The sequence below is a fragment of the Physeter macrocephalus genome, chromosome 12 (genome assembly GCF_002837175.3).
Source record: "Physeter macrocephalus isolate SW-GA chromosome 12, ASM283717v5, whole genome shotgun sequence".
In the NCBI taxonomy this organism is placed as follows: domain Eukaryota; kingdom Metazoa; phylum Chordata; class Mammalia; order Artiodactyla; family Physeteridae; genus Physeter; species Physeter macrocephalus.
In genome coordinates, this window is record NC_041225.1 from 12449666 (window position 1) to 12472924 (window position 23259).

At 54.5% G+C, this 23259-nt stretch overlaps 1 protein-coding gene across 4 annotated transcripts in view; it reads right to left on the reverse strand.

Moving 5' to 3' along the window:
• The window catches only part of PSD4 (pleckstrin and Sec7 domain containing 4), a 45210-nt gene that overhangs the window by 16699 nt on the left and 5252 nt on the right, over nt 1–23259 (reverse strand). For 2 of the 4 annotated variants that reach the window (XM_055089001.1, XM_055088998.1), the window contains exons 2-6: nt 14796–14867; nt 5582–6667; nt 4334–4459; nt 3970–4048; nt 3103–3484 (exon numbers count right to left, since the gene is read on the reverse strand). In XM_055089001.1, the coding sequence (XP_054944976.1) occupies nt 3103–3484; nt 3970–4048; nt 4334–4459; nt 5582–6556 (1562 nt within the window). In that variant the 5' untranslated portion in view covers nt 6557–6667; nt 14796–14867. Of the gene's footprint in view, nt 1–3102; nt 3485–3969; nt 4049–4333; nt 4460–5581; nt 6668–14795; nt 14868–17550; nt 17635–23259 lie in introns of those variants that run through there. The other 2 variants (XM_055089000.1, XM_055088999.1) reach the window with 2 other exon arrangements.

Consider the following 23259-nt stretch of genomic DNA (forward strand, 5'->3'; position numbering starts at 1 on the left):
CGTGGGATCCTCCCGGACCGGGGCACGAACCCGCGTCCCCCGCATCGGCAGGCGGACTCTCAACCACCGCGCCACCAGGGAAGCCCAAGCCTTCACTCTTAGATCTGGAGCCAAGGAAGGTGCAAGGATGAAGCAAGAATGGAAAGCGAGACCAGCTTTAGGAATGGTGACAGCTGGGGCTGCCACGGGTGGTTTCCAACCCCTGCCTTCCTGCATCGGCAGCCCTGTGGGATAGAAGGGGGCCTTCCAGCAGGGGCTTTGGATGGTGCCCTACAGAGGGTGCACAGGCCCCAGCAACCCTCACGGTAGACTCGGAGAACACTCAGAATCTCAGAAGTCACCCAGCCCAATCTCTACCTGACTCTTGCCTGTTCCCTGCAACACTGCAACCGGGTATTGGGGTATCCTCCTTAGTGGAATACTCATCATCCAGGTTACTGCAGTCAGGGAGTTGTACAGATAAGCAAAACTCATCACAGTATGAAAATGTTCACCGACAGACTACCCACTTATAAAATTCAGCTGCCCTTCAGCCCTCGACAGCCCTTTCCACAAATGTACGTCTCTGCCCCCAACTGGGTCAGCGTCTTTGCTGGTAACTTCTCACCGCTTCCTGAGGCTCATCCACATCCAACAAGGCAGGGCAAACATAATGGAAGCCAACTGAAAAGTGAAATTACAAATCTCGCCAGAAAGGATTTCAGGAAGGCCATGAAAGTGATGCTGGAAGATTCCAGGGATCACCTGGGAAGCCACTGACAAGTGAGGAATGGGAAGAGGTAGTCCAGTGAACAACCGAAGAGGAGAAAATAACAATAATGACACGCTTGTCACATCTAAAGAGAACTACTTAGATTATCAGCTGACAAAGCCCTCAAATACTTTTACAAAAATGACCTAGTCAGTGAGTGTTGTCACTAAAATAATATCTAGATGGGAAGGCACTTTGAGGAAAAAAACCCCACAGGGCAAATATAAATTGTTATGGAATTGTATACTTTAGTTGGATAGATTGTATAGTATGTGCATTATATCTTAATAAAGCCGACTGATATAAAATAAAATAAAATAGGACTTCCCTGGCGGTCCAGTGGTTAAGACTCCGCACTTCCACTGCAGGCGGCATAGGTTCGATCCCTGGTTGGGGAAGTTCCACATGCCACCTCAGTGCGGCCGAAAATTAAAAAATAAAATAAAATGATAAACATACATAGACCCTTATGACCTCACTGTGAAAGTTAAGGATGAATGAAAGACGTCTCATTGGGCCACCAAATTAGGCCAGGAAGATGAATCTCCTATAGTGTATTAAATATAAGATTAAATAAATTTACTTATGTAATATTTAGTGCCACTTACCAAGAAAAGCATCAATTAAACCTTTTTTCATTATTTACTGTGAAAGTATGGTTCTCATTTTAGGTGGATTTACTTTTATTTCGGGTTGAATTAACTTTAATTTTTGGTATCTTGAACCCTCTCTTCTTAGACACCTAGAGACTCTTCTGATTACTCTGAACTTCAGGGACAGTGTAGCTTTCCAGCTGCAGAAGGGAAGGAAGAGGCTTCTTTGGTTTCTGGCACCGCCTGAGGTTCACCATCACCCAATGACTTCGAGATGGGAGTGGAGTTAACCTTCCAGTTAGTCCAACACTAGGTCCACGACCTGAACCATCACTAGCTTCCCCTGGTCTCTTTCACATGACCCCTATCTGGCCAACAAAACCCCTCCCCCGTGTAGAGATCCTAGGGGCTGACAGCCTTCATGCAGCATCCTTGGGGCAGGTGGACATCTAGGATGGTTTTCCAGTTGGACTATTCCTACCCCTGGTCACAGTTCTAGGGTTACTTAGTCCTGCTACGGACCCCAAGATCCACCATTCCTTTGGTCCCAATCAAACCTCTCCTTGCTGCTCCAGCTCCCCCTGAGATCCAAGTCAGTGCCCTGGGCCTCCCAGACACATCCTCAAATTCAAGGCGGCATGTAATCCCCACATCACAAGCTCTGACCTTCCCTCTCCCCAGACCTGCCTAGCATGACTCCCATTTTTCTGGGCACATGGCCTTGGTCAGGTCAGGTTCGCTGCACACCCCCCTGGTCCTCTCCTGGTGTCCAGCCGTGGACACGTCTTCCTGGCTCTGCCTCGACACATTCAAGTCCTGCCCCACGTGTATGACCGTCTGCTCTTTGGTTTCCTGTGCTACCAAACCCTCCAGTCATATAATCCTGGCTTAGTAGATATTAGTAATGTTAAGTCCCAATGTGCTTTGCTCACGTCACCTGACTCCAGTCAGAATAGCCATCATCAAAAAATCTACACACAACAAATGCTGGAGAGGGTGTGGAGAAAAGGGAACCCTCCTACACTGTAGTGGGAATGTAAATTGGTACAGCCGCTAAGGAGAACATTATGGAGGTTCCTTGAAAAACGAGAGTTACCATATGATCCAGCAATACCACTCCTGGGCATATACCCAGAGAGAACTATAATTTGAAAAGATACATGCACCCCAATGTTCATAGCAGCACTATTTACAATAGCCAAGACATGAAAACAACCTAAATGTCCATCAACAGATGAACGGATAAAGAAGATGTGGTATGTATGTGTGTATACACACACACAAACACACACACACACACAATGGAATATTACTCAGCCATAAAAAAGAATGAAATAATGCCATTTACAGCAATATGGATGGCTGGATGGACCTAGAGATTATCATATTAAGTGAAGTAAGCCAGACAGAGAAAGACAAATATCATATGCTATCACTCATATGTGGAATCTAAAAAAAAAAAAATAGGATACAAATGAATTTATTTACAAAACAGAAATAGACCCACAGACATAGAAAACAAACTTATGGTTACCAAAAGGGAAAGGGTTCGTGGGGGCAGGGAGAGATAAATTAGGAGTTTGGGAGGAACAGACACACACTACTATATATAAAATAGATAAACAACAAGGACCTACTGTATAGCACAGGGAACTATACTCAATATTTTGTAAGAACCTATATGGGAAAAGAATCACACCGGGTATTCTTAAATGCCTGCATAATTAGGAGGCAGAGGGTGGTTAGAACGACACTCACCCTTCTGTAGAAGTCAAGAGAACGTCAGGCTGGCTGGCTCCAGCCTCGGCAGTCCTGGCTGGGCCTTCGCTCTTTACTTCCTTCCCTGGGCTTGGGGCCTCTCCTGCCTTCTCTTTCTCCAGCGAACTTGGCTCTGCCCCAGCCGTCTTCAGGAATGAAGGGCTTGAAGTATCTAGCATCCACGTGGGAAGAACGCTGCCCGGGTGGTGGCTCCAGAGCTGCGGGCTGCCTTCCTGGGAGGACAGGGGGCTGGGCCGGGGGCTGGGGCCTCTGGCCTCAGACTCAGGGCTGCTCGGCTCCGGCGAAGAGCCTGGGCTCCCCCAGGGGCCAGGGGACACGGTGCAAGGAGCAGACTCCTGGGTGCGCTCTGCATGCCTGTCACCTGAGGAAGAGTGTAGAGTGAAGCTGGCACGGGACGAGGGGCAGGCTGAGGGCCAAGGGGCAGAGCCGGGGAACAGCCTGGGCTGGCATCCCCAGCAGCTCCCCCATCCCAGGGCTCCTCCCCGGAGCTGCACATTCTGTCCCTTGTCGGGCAGTGACCCACCACACGTAGGGACAGCGCACAGACGACTCCCAGAACTTCAGCCCCAAGGCAACCGGGGTTTCGGGGCTTGCTAAACCACTGAGACCCAGGCATCCAAAAGGCTGGGACTTTTGTACATCTCTTCATTTGCTCTATGAGATGAGGATCTTAAAACCCATTGTACTGATGAAGTCACAGAGGCAGGATTGACGCCCAAGTCTGTGTGGCTCCAACACAAAACAAGGGGACTCCTTAAGGACACCCCTGGAGAACACTCTCTGTCCCCACTCCAGATTCCAAAGCCTCCAACCACCCAATTTCCCAGACCCCATATTGGATCTCACCTGTGTCCTGGGGGCGAAGAGGCCCCTGGGGCCAGGAAGGAACGTCCTTGGTCTGCCAGCCCTCGGGACTTGGCAGAGCCTGTTGAGAGAGACACAGACGCATCTGTGAGCCCTGGAGGCACTGAGAGGTGAAGCGGGCAGTGAAGGCACGGGGGAGGAGAGGGGCCATGAGTATGCAGGGCCCCCCCTCCCCGCTGTCCTCCCACCCAGACCTCACACCCTGGTCGGGGCCTCAGTTCAGAAGTGGCACCCCAGATGGGACCCACATCCTAGGGGTGCTGGTGCTGAGCCCTGGAAATCACTGGCTTCATGTTCCCTCTTTACAGATGGAAAAGTTGAGGCCCAGAGAGGGGAAGTGACTTGCCCAAGGTTGCACAGGATATGTGGCAGGGCTGGCATCAGATCCCACACGTTCTGTTTCCCAGGTCAATGCTTCGTCCACACAGGATACTGCTGATGGGGCAGGGGCAAGACTGTCTCCCAGAGGGGTCTAAGGAAGAAAAGGAGAAGAGAGAGCTTTGCCCAAGGGAAACTGCTCCCAGGGCCTTCCCGACACCCTTCCAGCCTTAGGGCCTCATCCATGCTCGCTGACTTCTCGTCTTCTCTGCTCTGTCTGCTCAGATGGCCCTGTCTCATGCAACATCTGCCCAAGGAGGGGCTGTGCTGTAGAGAGGGTGACAGCCCCCAGGCACTGGGATGGGCCCTGCCATCCCAGATAAGCGCAAACGGCCAGCTCCCAGGACAGGGCTCCCAGGCCTCCCTCTGAGCACTCCAGGGGCCCTGGAGCAACCAGGCCCCAGAATGCACATCACGGGACACAGGCACAGCTGCCCTGCACAGGGACCCCAGCCTGTGGGTGGAGGGGCCTGGGCAGTGTCAGCAGCTCCTCTGGTCTCGGGGTCAGCTGAGAGAGCCGCTCTGGTCATGAGCTCTTCCCCGCTGTTCTCTGGGACCACAGAGATTAGAAAGTTACAGCCCTGCTCTGCCATCTTGAGTTTCCTTATCTCTTAAGCAGAGGCCTCCCTGGGAAAAATGTGCTCACATAACTTGTCCCTACAACTTGTGCTAGCTGATATCAAGACCTCTGCCATTGTCACGTGGGCCTGATCGGGTGACACTGGATGCACTGAAAGATGGTGAGCTAAAAGTAACAAAATGCTGAAATCTCTCCCCAGAAGAGAGGACTCTTAAAGCAGACATCTCCCCACCAGGGGCAGAGGTCACCCCAGCAGGCTGACCCCCGCCCTGTTACAGTTGGGAATGTCTTCGAGGTGGGAGGGGGAGAGCCCGAGATTGGCCTGGAACACGCCGCAACCGGAGGAGCCGTTTGCTCTCCAAATGTGTCCACGTGCAGCCCCTTGGAGCTGGCGAGATGGGAGACATCTGTGCCTTAACATTAATTGCCATCATGTTCAGTTGACATCACGGCACCCGTAAAGTTTCCTCTAATTCTGACGGCCGTACTGGGCCTGCCTTTCTGCTCTATTGCTCCAGGATCCGCAAGGGCCCCAGCACCTGGGAAGAGAGTTCTGGGCCTGCTGACCACAGAGGAAGGCCCTTCCTTCCGTGTCCTCACGCACAGCCTGGGGTTGGTTCCCAGGGCTCTGCTTACCTCACTCTCCTCCTGGCCGGGAGGTGCTGCGGGAGCCCCCTCGGGGGTGCCCACCACAGCCCAGGAGGAGGAGCGCGGCCTGCAGGTGGGTACAAGGAACGGCGGTGTGGCGTGCCCGCTGGAATCCACTGCGCTGTCCCCCAGATCCGGTTCCCTGCCCAGCTCCCACGGCACGCTGCCTCCTGGGGGTGAGGGCTCCAGGGTCTGCGGGCTCTGGGGCCCCGTCCTCACATCTGCGCAGGGATCTGAGGACCCCCAGGAAAAGCGCGCTTCAGACACACTGGGGACCGAGGAAGGGCTCTCCAGGAAGAGGGGGTTGTCAAAGAATATGCTCTCCTCCTCGGGACCCCACTCCGGGGACGAGTCTGGCGCGCCCTCCCTCGGCCATGCCGGGTTCCGGTTCTCCCCTTCAGGCCCGCTGCTATCTTCCCCCGAGGCCTCGTGCACGTCCACGGGTGGGCTGGGGCGGAGGCCTGAGTCCCGGGGTCCCACCGGGCTGGAGGGGAAAGCGGGGAGGTTGGGAGACGCCGTGGGGAGGCAGCATCTCAGCTCAGCTCTGATCCCTTCCGTCTTCTCTAGCTCCTCCTCCAGGTCCAGGACGCACATCTGGGCCTGCAGGATGCCCGCCCAGAACACCACCTGGGTGGACGTGCTCTGGCTCTGCCTTGGGCTCCCCAGAGGATGGCTGTCCCGGGGTGACCCGGGGGATGCTGCTTTCTGCCCTGCCCCTTCCTGGGAAGAGCCGCTCCCCGGGTGCGTGGGCTCTGGGCTTGAGCCCCTGGGATGAACATCTCGCCTCGTGGAATCAGGAGGGTCAGAGGCCCAGGTCTGCTCCCCGCAAGGTTCGAGAGGGTCAGGGCGGCCGCGCGTCTCCCTCAGGTGTGCTTCTGGGTGGAGCTGCATGCGGTCTCCCAAATAGATGTCGAGAAATTCCATGGGTTTGGGGTGTTCACAGAGTCCGTCGTCACCCATCATCCACAGAGGGCAAGCTGCACAGGAGTCCCCAGAAGCATCCGCCTTCACAAGCCCATTGTGTAGATTAGAGGGAGCACCGGCCAGGGGGGTGGCTGGGACCCCACATCTACCCTGGAAGTACCCAAAGCAAAGGTAGGTTAGCACTGGGCTCTCAGCCCCTGAAAGCGCACGTCCAGTGAGTTACACGTGGTTTCGAGTGCCTGCCACATCCGCAGCCCGGGCCAAGGGCCGCTGCCCTCCGCAGCCCTGCGCGGCACCTGCCCCAAAGACACTCGTCTGTTGGCTGAGGGTGGCCCGAGTGGCTGAGCTGAAAGGGGTGAGCTGGGCAAGCCAGACCCTTCTTTGGGGAACCTGGATTGGAGAATGTCAAGGCTAAGAGGGTTGACAGCAGGAGCATAAGGTGGAAATGTCTCAAAATAGCGGGAAAGCAGCAGCAAACCAAAAAAAGGATGGGGAAAGCAATGTACGTGGGAGCCAAAGAGACACGGACTAGAGGTGAGGGGAATGGGACAGACTCGAGGGAGAGGCAGGCAGCCAGGAAAGAAAGGCCACAGCTGCTCTTGTTTCCACTTCCCAAGGCTCCTGTCTTTGGGGCCTGCGTCCTCACCACAGCTCACTGGCCGTTTCTCAGTTATAGCCACGCAGCCTGACTCAGGGGGAAGCTCAGCCTGGGCTGCTGCAGGAGGATGTTTCAGCCCACGGGGCAGACCTGCTGCACAGGGAGGACACTGCTGCCTTCTGGGGAGCGGGAAGCTGGGGCTGCCCCACACCTGCTCAGAGCTGCCTGGTGCATTGGCCACGTTGGCACTCTGAGCCGGCCCCAATCGGATGCAGCCAAGGATTCTCATGGGGCATTTTCTAGAAGCGTGCATCTCCATCCCCTGCATGTGGCCCCCAGGTTACAGGGCTTTCGGGGTGGCCCTGCTTCTTCAGAACAACTGGCTTGTTCTGATCCTGTGGACACTGTGAAACTCATAACTCAACCTGTCTTCCCTCGGTACTGGCCCTCAGGAAGTGTAGGTTAAGTCCGCAGGCCCTATGCACGCACTTCCTGTATTAAGCGCACCCCGGACCATGTCACAGCTTTTATTTTCCCTTTGCCTCACTTTCCTCACTCGCATATCTCTATTTTGAGGACTGTGTGTACATGTAAGCCATTCTGAAATATCTGGGGGAACAAAAGCACACACACGCGTGCGCGCGCGCACACACACACACACACACACACACACACACACACACACACACCTGCTCCTGACCTGTAACTATGCGTAACTTCCTGATACTCCCACCTACTTCACGGCCCCCCACGAGACACTCAATCAATGGGAACACTCAGAGCTGGGAAACAAAGGCTGGGTGGGGTCTCTCTGTTTAAGGTCACCAAGAAAGCTCGGCCGGGCACTGTTCCTTCTTTCAGGAGGTGCCCAAGAAAAAAGAGAAAGGACCCGCACGAATTTCAGTTTCGAATTCCCCTTGAAAGCATCCTCCCAAAAGTCTCTCAAAGGGTAAGTTGTGACAAAGTGAGAGTGGCATGGACATATATACGCTACCAAACATAAAATAGGTAGCTAGTAGGAAGCAGCCACATAGCACGGGGAGATCAGCTCGGTGCTTTGTGACCACCTAGAGGGGTGGGATAGGGAGGGTGGGAGGGAGGGAGACGCAAGAGGGAAGAGATATGGGAACATATGTGTATGTATAACTGACTCACTTTGTTGTAAAGCAGAAACTAACACACCATTGTAAAGCAATTATACTCCAATAAAGATGTTAAAAAATAAAAGTCTCTCACAACCAGAATCCCTTCCTGGGCTTTTACTGCTCCCTCTGTCCCAATCCCCATATTCCTAACTGTGAGCATAACAAGAATCTGTCATTGCTGAATTGGGGCCTCAGGATTCTGAAGCTTTAGCCCCCAGGAAGGGCCCATCTACCACTGAGTTCTCAGCTGGCCTCCCCAATAGACTGGGACTTCCCAAGAGGTGGGGCCGTTTCTTACTTTTAATCTTGTATTTGACGCTCTGAAGCCAATAGATTTGAACCCTGCTCCTCCTATGGGTCTCCAACTCCTTTAGCTCAGCCTCAGTCATCATTCGAGGCTCTTTCTCTCCACCCCAGGGGAGAGCCCTGCTATAGTCCTATCACCAAGAGGGAGGGAGGGAGTGCACCCAGAACCCATTGTTTATACTCGGGCAAGCCCTCTGGATCCAACCTCCCTCCCCAGGCCTGCCTGGAGAATGACCAAGTGTGAGTAAGGAGGTGAGACACCCCCCCCCCCACCGCAGGCTTCTCAAGCAACCAGCCCTTAGGGTACAGGAAACTCTGGGAAGGCAGCTCCATTTAGGAGATGGTACAGGCAAGGTGCCGGGAAGCACCTACTTTACAGGCACCTGAACACGAGGCATCTCCACCTCCCTTCCCAGGCCCCTTGACCCTCCCTCCCTGCCAAGACCTAGTCTATTTGTGCCTAGCTGGCTCCCCTCTGGAAACACCCCACCCCGTCCTCCCTCCTCCACACATTCTATCCGATGTGTGCCCTCCTTAGGAGCCTCACAGCATTCCGCCCAAATGACATCAACTCCCCTCCTCTCATCAGTGAATCACTTAACAGGAAAGTTCAAATGCCAATAATGGGAATGGGAAATGGCGGGCAGTGGCTGGTGGAAAGGGTGCCCTACAATTTTTAACAAGATAGGAGTCCCACACGTCCCTCTTTGCCAATAGGTCCTTATAAATAAATATGTGTATGAAACAAAGCAGCCATACAGGTAAATGTTAATGGCCATGCTAGACATAAACGAGGATTGAATTGGCCTTCCCAGAAGAAATGGGGTCTTCCTCCATGGATTCAAAGGGAAAGAAAAATCAGAGAAGCTGTAGCAGTTTTCCAGAGACCAAAGAGAAGACAACAGATGTCTGGGGCCTGAGGGGAACTGAAGGACCCAAGGGAGGTGAGGTGGGGACTGGGGGGGGAAGCAGGGACAGACAGATCCAGCAGGGGGTGGGGAAAGAGGTACGTCTGTATGCCATCCCTCTCTCTCTTATTTCAGAGCATTTACTCCACAGTGTAATTTCTAGTGTGTTAACCCACGTGGTTCTAGCTTGCCTTCCCTTCCCAAAATGTAATTGCCAAGAAGGAGGTTCTTTGCGCTTCTTGCTACTGCTGTCTCGCTGTGGAAATAGTGACCGACAATCGCTTTAGTGACCAATTGTGTTATACCCACTCCAACTTCAAAGTTCTGGTGGTATATCGTTAGCCTCTAGTTCTAGTGATTAGAAAGTTGAGGGTTAGTGTTGACTTGAGAAGCTCAGGACCACCCACAAGACACACCTGGGGTTACAGAGGCTGGTGGCGGGGGGCCTGGGTCCAGGCAGGCAGACAGGTCCACATGGGTGCACATGGCCTCTCAGTAGAGTTGTCACATTTAGCAAGTAAACAATAGAGGATGCCCAATATTGGGGATATATTTATACTGAAAACGGACTCATTATTTATCTGAAATTCAAATTCAGCTCTGCGTTCTGTCTTGTACCTGACAACCCAACCCTATGTCAAGAGTGCCCCGCCCCTGCGGTGTGCCACTCATCCAGCTCATGCTTTGCAGCCCCAGACTCAGTCTTGTGAGCTCAGTTCCACAAGTGAGACACGTGGTGACATCGCCTGCCTACTAATAAGGAAACAAGGTTCAGAGAGCTTCAGAAATGTGCCCAGGTAGCTCAGCTGGTGGGTGGGGAGGCTGGGATCCGAACCCAGGTCTGTAGCTCCCTTAAGCAGCATTCTCTCTTCCCACCCATAAATCAATTCTTTTGGGCATTCAGGGATTGAATGAAGCATGAATTTCTTCTGATGCGGAGTCACTTGAATTCACCGGTTTCCCCCACTGTTCAGGGCAGGGCCTGTCTGACTCAGAGGTGGCACTCCAGAAATGTTTGTGAAAATAAGAGGAAAGATGGAGAGATGGAGGGATGGATGGGTGGATGGATGGATGGATGGATGGATGGATGGGTGGATGGGTGGGTGGGTGGATGGATAGGTGGATGGGTGGGTGGGTGGATCGATGGGTGGGTGTGTGGATCGATGGATGGATGGATGGATGGATGGATGGATGGGTGGATGGATGGATGGGTGGATGGATGGGTGGGTGGATGGGTGGGTGGGTGGATGGATGGATGGATGGATGGATGGATAGATGGATGGATGGGTAGATGGATGGATGGATGGGTGGATAGATGGGAGAGGAGGATAGATGGATGGGTGGATGGCTGTGTGAGTGGATGGGTGGATATATGGATACCTGGATAGTACATGAATGGCTATATGGATGGATAAATGGCTGGCTTTTCCTATATTTCTTCTAAAAAATAATTACTTGGGACTCTTTGAAATCCCAGGCCAAGAGGGACCTTAAAGTTTATCTACAGACATATCCCCAGAGTCAGCAAGGCCAAAGAGCCACGTTGAACAGGTCTGGATTCCAAGTGCTGGTGAGAAGAGTTGCTTACTCTTGGCATCATCTGCCTCCTGGCAGTGATGCCTCTCCCTCTCACGACGTGCGCATAGGGACCTACCCACAAAGGTGCACATGCAAGCCCCAGAGAGCAGGGCATCTGCCGTCACAAAGCAGCCTACATACCCTCATGCTCAGCGAGGGTTGGCCAGCTCTCACTGGGGGTAGTAACACCACACAAAGCTTCCTCCAGCATCTTGTCCTGGGCTGGGCAAGGGTGGGGCCTGGAGATCCAGGGGAAAGGGGCAGGGGAAGGGTATCCTGGAACCCTGCTCACCTGCTCATCTGCTCCTGCCATCTGGTCTGATCTGGATCTCAGAGCCCTGCCCCCCACCCCTGTCTGCCTCCCTCACTTCCTCTTTCACCAGAGGCCTCCGTGGGGACCCAAGGTGCCCACAGACCCCGGGTTCAGGGAATTGAATATCTGCAACAGCTTTCGTTCCCTTCAAGGGCTGGGACGTACTCTTCTAAGTGTGTCTCCTCGTGGGAAGGGCAACAATACAAAATCTGGGCCTCCACCCGGAGCCCCAGCGAAAGGAAGAATGAAGCTCGTCTCTGAGCAAAAGGCAAGACTGGGGCTGGGTGGATCCGGACTTCCAGGGCCCGAAGCTTATGCAATCTGGAGGCCCATGGATGGATAGATGGGTGGATGGATGGGTGGGTGGATGGATGGATGGATGGATGGATGGATGGATAGATGGATGGAGGGGGTGGATGAATAGATGGGTAGGTGGATGGGTGGATGGATCCTCAGAAAGCCCCCTCCTCAACAACCTTACTACAGGACTGGGGAGATTGAGGTTTGGAGAAGGAGATTTAGCCTCATTATGACATGAAGACTTCCCCCTGAGGGCCAGTCTGGCCACGAGCCAATCACCTTCCTTCCAGGAAGCCCAGAACCCTTAGGGCAGAACTTTTCCAGAGGTGGCTCCTGCGAGGAGATCCCAGCAGCCAAAATGCTCATCTGGGTCCTGGCTCTGAGGCAGTAGCTGGACAGAGAGAAGGAGACTTCAGGACCCGTTCAACCACCTTGTCTGTGCTCTCCACGAGAAATGCGAGTTTAAGAAGTTTCCCTTTCTCTCTCTCTCTCTCTCTCTCTCTCTCTCTCTCTCTCTCTCTCTCTCACACACACACACACACACACACACACACACACACAGAGGAACTGGGGAGCAGAGCCTAGGTCTCATGTGTCTAGCATTTTCTTGGTTTACCTTTTTTTTTTCACCCTTGATGCTTAGTGATATGGCTTTTGAAATCCCTCAGGCATCTTAACCAGAACAAAGGAGGGAGAAAGTGTCTGCCACAGGCTTCTTAGGTAGGCTTTGTTATCTCTGACATGAGTAGTCCTTCATTTTTCTAAGCATCGTGATGGCTCAGGAAGAGAAAACTTTTAAGGAAAAGTTCTTGCGATGGCTCGTTGGAATACAAAGAAATGCTTTGAGTCCAGAAGCCAGTGAGAGGAAATATTAGGGAGGAAGCTGAGGATGGGGCTGGGGGGGAGAGAGCCAGTGCTCCACTAGGCAGCCCCCAGGGCTCCTGTCTTGAACGGAGTAACCTCTGCAGGGGCTGAGCCTGCATTAGCTGATGGGCGGTAAAGGACACAGAAATCCACGGCTGGGGGACCAGGGGGACATAAGTCCCTCCCATCACCACCCGACACCCCCCCCGGGCTTCAAGGCAAGGTCTTTTTGATCTTCGGGCAGGAAGGAGCCCAGATGGCACCTGGATCATCCTTTTGAGAGTGGGTTTGCTTTCCACCCCCCCGCTTAGGCACAGAGCCTGTGCCCTGAGGTGCTGAAGGCCATGGGAGGCCAGGGGAGAGCCTGCCTGAGTGCGAAAGATGACAGCGTGAATGTCCTGCATTCGGCCCCCACTCGCCCTACACCTGGAAGCTCACAGACTAGACTCAAATCCTAGCTACAATGGACGAGCCATGTGACTCTGGTCCAAAACTTCACCTGGTTCCTTGCCTGTGAAAGAAGGAAACAAGATGGATAAAGCTACCTGAGAGGTTTGCTAGACAATGGGAGGGGGTCTGAGTGCTAATGCTGGGCCGGGCCCTTGGGAGGTGCTCAGAAACACTATGTCTTGCTCAGATTAACTTGGCTTGCAGCCAAACAAACCACCCTCCCTGACAGCACGGACTCAGCCCAGTGGGCTCCCTCAGTACCCCAGGAGTCGGCCCGGGATGTCCCATCTGGAGTGTGCACCTCTCTCTCTCCCTTTAAGCTTCCAACTCAGAAAACTGCTTCCTTTTGCCCTGGAAATGTTTCCTTCCTATGCAGAAAAGCAAAGGCTCCTGGCCCATCCAGGGATTTAGGAGGTGACCTGTCCTGTCCCTCAGCAGCCCTGGGCGGAAGCCAGGTTAAGGGTGCTGTCCCTGAGGGCAGCTCCCCGAGCGTCTCCGGTTGCAAGTTGTAGGACAGACGCCCCTGCCTGAAGCTGGGGCCAGAGCACCCGAGGTACATGACTAGGGGCCACCCCACATCCTGCCCACACGGAAGGAGGCTTCATGCAAATGTGCAGAGAAACACACACACACACACACACACACACACACACACACAGAGTTGGTGGTGAGAACCCTGAGGTGGGGTCAGCTGAGACTCAGGCAGAGACAGAGAATGGAGAGGGCAGAGAGGACGGGGTAGGGGTAGAGAGAATCAGGCGGCAGAGAGGATGGGGGAAGGGTGGGCAGAGAGGGCCAAAGGGTCTCCAGAGAAGCTACTGCCTGTGAAGGACAACAAGGCTCAGGGCCAGTCTGGGCCTCCCTCACCCCTTCTTGGATCTCCCCGTCCCACTACAAAGAGCCTAGAGCCTGGATCCTAATCCCTAGGCTGGTTCCTTATCTGTAGAGGAGGGAGGCCTGTGACGCCCTAAAGCCCTGGAAGACAGGCCTCCCGGCTAAGGCCCCTCAGTCCCCTGGAGTACTTATTACCAGCTGATGACAGGTCACCCTTCCCAGCCTTTTAGCACAGGAGTGACTCCACCCACAGGATCTCAGGCCCTAGCGTAAGGGGGCAGTGGCTGAGACGAACAATTGCAACTAGAAGGCCTGACGGTGTCCCAAACAGGGAAGCCTTTGAGAGTGAGCTGGTCCCTGTTACCCAATAGGTCGACGGGCCTAAACCGGCACTGCCCAGGCCAACCAGCAAGCTGGGCCCCTCCCCTCAACCCGTCCTCCCTGTGGGGAACTGAAGTCAACATGGGGCTGGGAGCCCCGAGTCTGAGCTCCTACGGTGACCGCACCCAGAGCTGACCCCCCTCCAAAGCCCCAGCCCAGATGGCTTCCTTCTCTCCAGGGTCGAGGGGTCAAGGCTCACTTGGGGCCTCTGGCCACGTAAGCCCCCGCTGGGTACCAGTCACAGCAGCCACCAGGGACCTGGGGAGGCTCACGGGAGCTTTAGGAGGGAGTGTCCCTGGCCGCTTCATGACTGCAGACCCCCAGGGGCTCCGGGAAGGCTGGGGTACGTGGGAGCCAGAGCAGGAATCACAGAAAGGGCCCGACTGGGAGGGGCCGGTTGACGCAGAGGAGGAAGGGGAAGGATGGGGCTGCAGCCCAAGGCCGGGCGCACAGCAGGTGCACGCACAGGGGCCTACGGAGCCCTTCTTCCTGCCCACCTGCCCCGGAGGCCACCACAAGGGCCCACACGTGACTCTCCGCATCCCCGCCCCCCGGCGCCCTCCGAGCCCCCCCCCACCCAAAGCAGGCCCACCCTGCTCACCTCCAGAGGACCCGGGAAGGGATGCGTGGGCCCGGCCCCCCGGGAGCGGTCCTGCCGGCCCGTCCGTCTGGCCTGTGAACGGGAAACGTGGCGGCTGCAGCTTCCGACTTCCGCTCCCCTCACCACACTCACCCCCCTGCTGCCCCAAGGCCTCCGGGGCTCCCCAGCTGCGCTGCACCTCACACTTCCTGCCCCGAGCCAAGAGCACCCGCTCCCAGGCCCGGCGCCTCTGGCCCCAGCCCCCTGCCCCTGCACCGGGGGTCCTCCCACCCTCTGCGCAGCCCCAAATCAGGGGCCTGGGAGAAAGAAAGAGGAAGGCGCAGCGTCCTGGGCTGTGAGCACGCCCCGTCCCTCCTCCCTGACGTCCTGCCACCAGGTTCTCATCTCTGCCCAGCTCTCGGGTCCTGGCAGGGCACTCGGTGGGACTCGGGAGGGCCCTGGGGCTGGTAACTTCTCTTTTTCCCTCAATCTGTGTGTGGCTCTGTCTTATGGAGGTAATAATGGCACCTGGTATAACTGTCCTACAGTGACAAAGGGTTCCCCAATAGCCCCTGAGTCCCCCCTCTCACTTACGTCATAAAGTGTTACTATATCCATTACATGGATCCAGAGGCAGGCTCAGAGAGGTTAAGCCACTGCCCATGGTGGCACAGCTGTGGTTAGAAATCACAAAGCTGTGGTTAGGACTCAGAGCATCTGACCGCATGGACCGACTGTCATCCGTCCCCCACGGCTGAATTTCCAACGTATGTCTGCAGGCCACAGGCCACAGGGGTCCAGGAGTCTGAGTCCGAGGCTGGGGGAACCACGCTCACCGGACTGTTCTCTCCTCCCTCTGCACAATCTATTCTCCAGTCTCAGTGACCACCAGCTTCCCTGCCGAGGGTCCAAAGACCCCGCCCCCCTCCCTGAACTCTAGTCCTCATAAATCCAACCGCCCAGAAGACTCCTCGACTTGCAAGGCCCATAATCCAAGGGCCTCAGACCCAGGCCGGCCTGGCCCACAGCACACAGGGCGTGGCTCCAGCTTGAGCCTCGCTCCAGCTGCACCCCCCAACACACACACACACGCACACGCACACGCACACGGCGAGGAGTCCACAGGGACGTGCCTACCAGGCCTTTCTCTGGGCACCCAGAAGTCTGAGATTCTCTGCTTCCCGGACCCGTGGAACCTCTTCTCCTGCCCCTCCCCGGGGACATCACTGCTCTGTGCAGTCTTAGACCTGGGGGGAGGGGGAGAGGCAGCGAGGGGGTGGAGAGGGCCTGGACCTGGGGGCGGGTCGACCCCCTCCATGCCCGTGCGGTACCAAGCCAGGGCAGGGGAGAGAAAGGGAAGGAGCTAAAGGCTTGGGGTGGCCCCTGCTGCCACATTCCGCAGAGGCTGCGAATCCTAATTCAGAGCTGGACCTCCAGGTCATCATCAAAGTGAGAGGCAGGAAAAGAGGACACACTTTATATAACAGTTCATCAGGTGCGGTGCTGTAACACTGACGTATCCGAACACATCTTGGGGTGGGGGGCCTCCACTGTCCCCTTTTCTGGGGCTTGCAAATGTTAGGGGCAGGCTTATCTCAAGGTCAGTGCAACACAAACCTGGTTCATTACCTTCCCGAAGCTGCTCTTCCTTCTGTGTGGGGGATTTTACAACACTTTGCCCAGCCAGGTAAACCAGAAACCTACAGTCGCCTCGGCCTAAATGCAAACCCTCCCTCAGGCCTCGAGCCGCACAGGGCGTCCGGCACGTGGCCACGGCTCAGTCAGCGCCGGCCCCATGCCATCCCAATGCGACAAGCTGCTGACCCCCAGGAATAAAGCACAGGAGCCCTGTCCTCGGGAGCTTCCAACCAAGTGACAGACAGAAAATAAACAAGCGAGGAAGTAATCAGCGTGTGATTATAAACTGTGATAAATGCTGCCGGGGGGATGGGACGGGGAGAGAGGAAAGCGAGAGCAGCGGGGAAACTCGCTGCGAAGGGAGACCAGGGGCACCGTATCCCCGTAAAGAGGAGCCAGCATGGAAGGAGCGTAGGGTGGGCATCTTAGGCAGATGAAACTGCATGTCTCATTTCTTACCCGAGACCGGAAAGGTCTCCAGGAGTGAAGGGAACAGAAAGCCAGCCAGCGTGGCCAGTGCGGCTGGCCTAGGGGAGGGTGGGAGAAGAGGATGGGGCCAGATCCCGTGGGGTCCCCAGGGCTAAGCAGGGGAGTGACAGGTGTATTTATTTTTAAGATCACCTGCTGCTGCGTGGAGAACAGACAGTGGAGGGCTCGGTGAGAGCGGAGAGACCAGGCAGGGGCTCTGTGACAGTCCAGGGGAGGTGGGACAGTGGTTTGGGGGGCAGTAGAAATGGCAGAGAAGGTGAGAAAGAGGATGTGGGATCTATATCGGGGATGCTTTTGGTAGAATCTGCCACGTAAGTGATGAATTTCATATATAATGAAAATATCTTTTAAGAACAAGGATGAGATAAAGACATTTTCTGATACACAAAATCTAAGAAAGTGTGATCTCAAACTAAACAAAATTCTACAGGATACACTTTAGGAGGAAAGAAAATTCTCCCAGATTGAGGGTCTGAGATGTAAGAACAAATTATGAGCAAAGAGCGGTAAAGATGCAGTAGACATTAAAACTGTATAAAGCAGTAACAATAATATATTGGAAAGTTAAAATAGAAAGATATAATTTCAAAAATAAATAAATATTAGGTTTGAGATATCTGTGAGATACTCAAGCAGGAGTAGCTGGTACCTGGAGTTGACAGGAGGGGCTGGGCTGAAGAAAGGAGCTCCTACGTGACCAGCAGGAAGGTGGTCCACGCTGGGGGCTGGCGGAGCCTCCCCAGGAAAAGCCCTCAGAGGAGAACAGCAGGGGCTGTCAAGGAGGTAAGAGAAACAGCATGAGGGTGTGTCATCACCAAAGAAAGACAAGAGAGGAGAAAGATAACTTCAGAAGGAGGAAGTGGTCGGCTGTGTCAAACGCTACGGGAAAGTAGAGCAAGATAAGGAGCCAAGTGACCATCGAATGAGGCCACACGGAGGTTACAGACAAGCTGGGGGTGGGGGCTGGAGGCCCGATGGGGGCAGAAGCCAGGCGACCATGAGGTGAGGACTGATTAGGAGCCGAGGACAAGGGTCTCCCCCCTCCACTCCCAGCTCTGAACCCATCCCAGGGACCCTTGGCATGCTGGGCTCCCTGGGGCTGAGATGCTGCCGGGCAGGCCGGGCACCAGCGATCGGCGTCCTCCCTGTATTTAGGAGTCTCCATCCCTCCCCTGACTGTGAACTTCTCAAGAGCGAGGACTGGTCCTCGCCCTCGTGCAGCAGGTTGTGCAGCATAGGGCCTGGCTCATAACTGCTCCAAAACCTTCTGATGAATGGATGAGTCAAAGCTGCTCAACTTCTGACCCTCAATCACATCAAGCAGCACCGTGGGAAACGGAGTCTGCCTCTCCCCTCTCCTCCCAGGCAGCGGGTCTTATACGTGTCTGGTGTGGGCATCTGGGGGGATTTGGGGTGTGGCCGGGGGAGGGGTGGTGGTTCCTGCTTACAGCAAACTCCTCGAAGAGACTGCCAGACTCCTGCAGCCACCACCTCTGTTCTGTCTCCCAGCACTTTCACCTCCTTCCCAAGATGCAAGGAGCAAAACTGGATGGGCGGGGGAGGGGCGGGCGGGGGGAGGGGTGGTCCACAGGCAAGGAGGGCCTGCAGCTCACAGGGCGTGTGGTTCGGTGTGGGCAGGCGCAGGGCAACTAGCTCCTGCGCCCAGAGTCCCTGCTGGCAGTGAGCTTTGATCTTTGGTGCCCCCTCCCACTTCTGGGGGTCCCCGTCCACTGTCCCCCTCCCCAGGGCCCAGCAGACACGCAGCCTCCGGACCCAACCGCAGCCCAGGGGCAGGCAACCTTGCCAGACAGCCCCTTCCTGCCTCCCTTGAGGTGAGTAACTTCCTGTTTGCCCGCAGCGGAAGCTGCTCGGCACAGGTGGGGAGGTGGCATCTCACACACTGAGCGCGGAGGGCGGAGCGGAGCCCACCTTCCAGGAGAGGAGCTCTGGGGCTTTCAGCACACAGTCTGCCCTCCTGAGAGGCAGAGGGGTGAGGGGGGGAGGCAGCAGAGGAGGGGAATGGGCACCTGACTTCTAACTACCTTGCACAGAGGGCCCCTAGGGGCTGACACCCACAAGGCCCTTTACAAGCAGCATCTCCAAACCCTAGAGTCTGGGGTGGGGGTGGGGTGTTATGATCCCCACGCCACAGAACAGATGAGGAGACCGAGGGTCAGAGCAGCCTCTCAGGCTGGACTTGAACCCAGGACAGCCAAACCCACATGCACTTTCTGCTATACCCTGTTGCCATTTCCACGCTGCTGATACAAAGGTGCAGAATTGCTTTCCAAGCGAGCAGGGCTCCTCACGGCCCAGCCTGAACTCATTTCTACAACGCGGAGCTTATGAAAACTCCAACAGTGATGGACTCACTACCATCGTTCCGGGGGTACCGGCTACCGGGCCAGGGGAGAGCCGAGGCCAGAAGTACCTCGACGGGCCCCCATGTCCCTGAATTTTTCACTGTAGAGGTTCTGTCCTTTAGGGAGGCCTGGGAGTAAGGCAGCCACCTGCTCCTTCCTCCAGAAAATGCCCTTTTCCCTCTTAGCTCTCAGGCCTCCACAAGCCTGGGCCCTCAGGGAGGACAGACAGGAGGACACCTGCCTTTCTAAATATTCCTCTGCCAGAGTAGATGGTGACAGTCCCACTGGCCAGCAGCTGGGAGGGAGGGCCAGGGTGAGGGCTTCTAGGGACTGAGCCCATGGCAGGGGCCACAGGTGCCCCTCCCTAACACCTGTGGTCTTAGACTGGGAGGGAGAGGTCTCCCAGAGGCAGGGCAGTGAGGACAGGGACCACAGGCCAGCGGTAGCACCATCACCAACCGCCCTACACACGTGGGCACCAAGGCTGCCCTTGTTTTCCTGGGCAAGGGCCGGAAGTGATTATTATGAAAGTGAGTGACAAGCTTCTATCTCTTGGACTTGGCTGTCCAATCCCGCGGTGGGTACAGTAACCTTGGGAGGCGTCCCTACCCAGCCTGTGGACAGGTGCCCAGGCCACCACTCCCTGGCCTTCTTATTCTGGCCCCAGCTGCTCTCTCCCAAAGCCACCCTGTATTTTCAGATTAGCATTTTCCCTGCAGCCACCTGTCACAGGTCTGTCCTTCTTAGGTAAGCAGAGAGTCGGGCTCTCCAGTTATTCACATCTGTCCTTGAGCCCCCTGGGCACCCAGAAGATGCTTACAAACATCTGTTGAAATACATGTGCACTAAGATACTTCTAAAAGCAAAAATGCTCACAACCTCAGCATCCACCAGGAACCAGATAAATAAATTATGATATAACCATAGAACCATAGAGTGAACCTCAGCAACCTTTAACTGCCTTTTTTTTGAAGAGTATTTCACGAAGTGGAAAGATTCTCACGGCATATTATTAAGTAAGAAACTTGATTATATATTCAGTACGGTCTCAATTTTTTTAAAAATGTGTGTATTTAGGCAATGAAATACCAAAACACTGGTTGATGGCGGCTATCTGGGTGTGGTAACAGTAGACATGATGTGAAGTTCTTTATGTGTTTTTGGTGTGTACCTGCTGTTTAAAAATAGATACGTATGTACAAAAAAACAAATAAATAAATAAATAAGTATGATGTTTGTCATCAGCAAAAATAAATTAAATTTGTTGAATTAAATAATGATTGAATTTCCCTGCTCACTTTAAAGACTGGGAGGTTCTTTGCCAACCCCCCTACCGACCAGGTTGCCAGTGGACGACCAGAGTGAGACGGGGGCGGGCCTAAGAGGGTCTGCACGGGTATTTGTTGTTTCTGACCCCTCACTGCTACCACAGCTCAGCTGGATGCAGGGTGACCTCTCTGATGTTGGTGTGTAGGGACCTACTCGGAGCCCCAGAACTGGGATGAAGTTTGAGATGAAGACATTTGAGATTTGACAGTTACAGTAAGAAGCCTTCTCAGAGCTTTCCTTATCTGACTAAAAGCAGCCAATTCTGAGAAATAAGGCAGCGGTAAGTTCCTTCTGCAGGGCAGATCTACTCCCAGAAGGGAGAACTCAATAAAATCCACCCGGAACCCCTTCTCTAGGAGAGATTTATGGCCCAGAAGGAGACTGCAAAAACACTCACACCTGTAGAGACCAACATTATCACTACTTTGTCATTTCTCATTTGTTTAAAAACCCATTTGTCTTTGGAAAAGAAACCTATTTGTTCTTCCCAGAGAAGGCTTTTTCTCCGTGCTCCCTTTCCCCTACTAATTTAGGTATATAAGCCTTTAAACCTTTAACAAGCCAGCTACTTCTCTGACTGGCTCCCACGTGCAGGCCAATAAACCTTTTTCTACTGTTAATCTTTTGCCAGTTTAATACGCAGGTCCCAGTGACAAAATCTTAGAGGGTAGAGGAAAAGGTTTTTTCCCCCCCTCTCCCACATAGTGAAGATTATCTCCTCCATGAATCCACTAATCTAAAGCTGTGTTTGCCTAAGTAGGCATATGGTACACATAATAAACATTTTAAATAGTTAAGCATGTATTTGAATATGCATTAAAAAAACACGATTTCACAGATATTGTTGCTAAAGATCACGCTAGAGTAAATAATGCCTACTTCATGTTGTTTTTTTTCAAATTGTGCGTATTCAAGGAAAAATATGAAATAAAATAGTATAGGTGGAAAACTCTTCTGTCAAAAATCATGACAAGCTATGTAAATGAGTGGGCTGAATCCAACCTTTCAAGCAGTTACTCTTTTGGAGGAAGACCGGGGCGGGGTCGAGGGTCTTCCTTATAATGCTAATTAGCCTTCATCAGTCATTGGCTGACGAACAGGAAATTCAGGTGCACAACCAGCGGAAAAGCAAGGCCCTGGTGTTACATAAAAAAGAGAACAGGTGGGCGGGCTCCCCTGGTGGCGCGGTGGTTAAGAATCCGCCTGCCAAGGCAGGGGACACAGGTTCGAGCCCTGGGCCGGGAAGATCCCACATGCCGTGGAGCAACGAAGCCCGTGCGCCACAACTACTGAGCCCACGTGCCACAACTACTGAAGCCTGTGCTCCGCAACACGAGAAGCCACCACAATGAGAAGCCCGCGCACCACAACGAAGAGTAGCCCCCGCTCGCCGCAACTAGAGAAAGCCCGCGCGTGGCAATGAAGACCCAACACAGCCAAGAATAAAATAAATAAAAATTTTAAAAAAATCTTTATTAAAAAAAAAAAGAGAACAGGTATATGCTGACATCGCAAAGGAGGGAGACAAAACTCAGAGGGGGTTTTGTCTGGGCCCGCCCCACCCCCAAAAGGTCGGTGTTACCCTGGGGAGGCTCACACATGAGCCTGCCCAGAGCAACAAAGCCCTAGGCTGCCCGGTGCCCTCTCTGTGCCAGCTGGAACAGATCATGTCTATCAACAGTTGCCCACAGGGACAGAGCGGGCAGTCCGGCTTGGCAGCTTCCAGCAGGAACAGCCCTCGGGCCCCGAGCTCCTCCCCGGGGAGAGAGCCCGCACACCTGTGCTTCCGGAGACCTTTTCTCTCCTGTCTGCCTCAGCCCTTCCACTCATCCTCCAAGGGAACACTGAGAGATGCCAGGAAGGCAGGGACCCCTCGTTGGCCGTCCTTGTTTACAAGGACCCCCGCCCCACCCCTGCCCAGGTTCCCAGGCTGAGAGGATGCTTTCCTGAGATTGCGGAGCCGGCAAAGGGCAGAGTTCGAAAGTGCATCCGTGCCTCCTTGCTGGTCCAGCCTGTCCATCCACTTCTCAAGCCTGTTCATCCCCAACCCGGGGCTTTGTTCCAGTGGGGCCTCTTTTGTCCTTAATGCTCTCCCATGGTGACCTCACCCAATGCCACACGTTCATCTCCTACCCACTCGCTGAAGGTTCATGAACACCCCCGCCCAGCCCGGGGTCCTAAATGCCAACGAAATCCTTTAGCCAGGTGAGCAGGACTTCAGAATCAATAGGTGCCCGATAGCCTGTCCACGCACCCGTGAGCATGCCTCCCCCTGCCCCCCCGCCCCGTGCCCAGCCCTGCACACTCCAGGTCCTGTCTGCAGCGTCACACGTGCCCCGTTTCCCAAGATAGCAGGCACCCTTCAGGCCTCCAGCACCCAGGCCTGCTGGTCCTCCCTCCCTGGCAGCCCCACTTCTCCTCACCTACCTGGAGAACCCCAGGGACCTCCTGCCTCTCAGGTTCCTGTCCACAGTCCATCGCAATTCTCCTTCAGGAGATCACTCCTGCCCTTGAAAATCCTTCCTGGCTGACCCCCACCCCACTACCTCTCCTCATTGTCTTTAGGGAGAACCCAACACGGGCATTTGAGTTTACTTTTTTTTTTTTTTTTTTTTTGCGGTACGCGGGCCTCTCACTGCTGTGGCCTCTCCCGTTGCGGAGCGCAG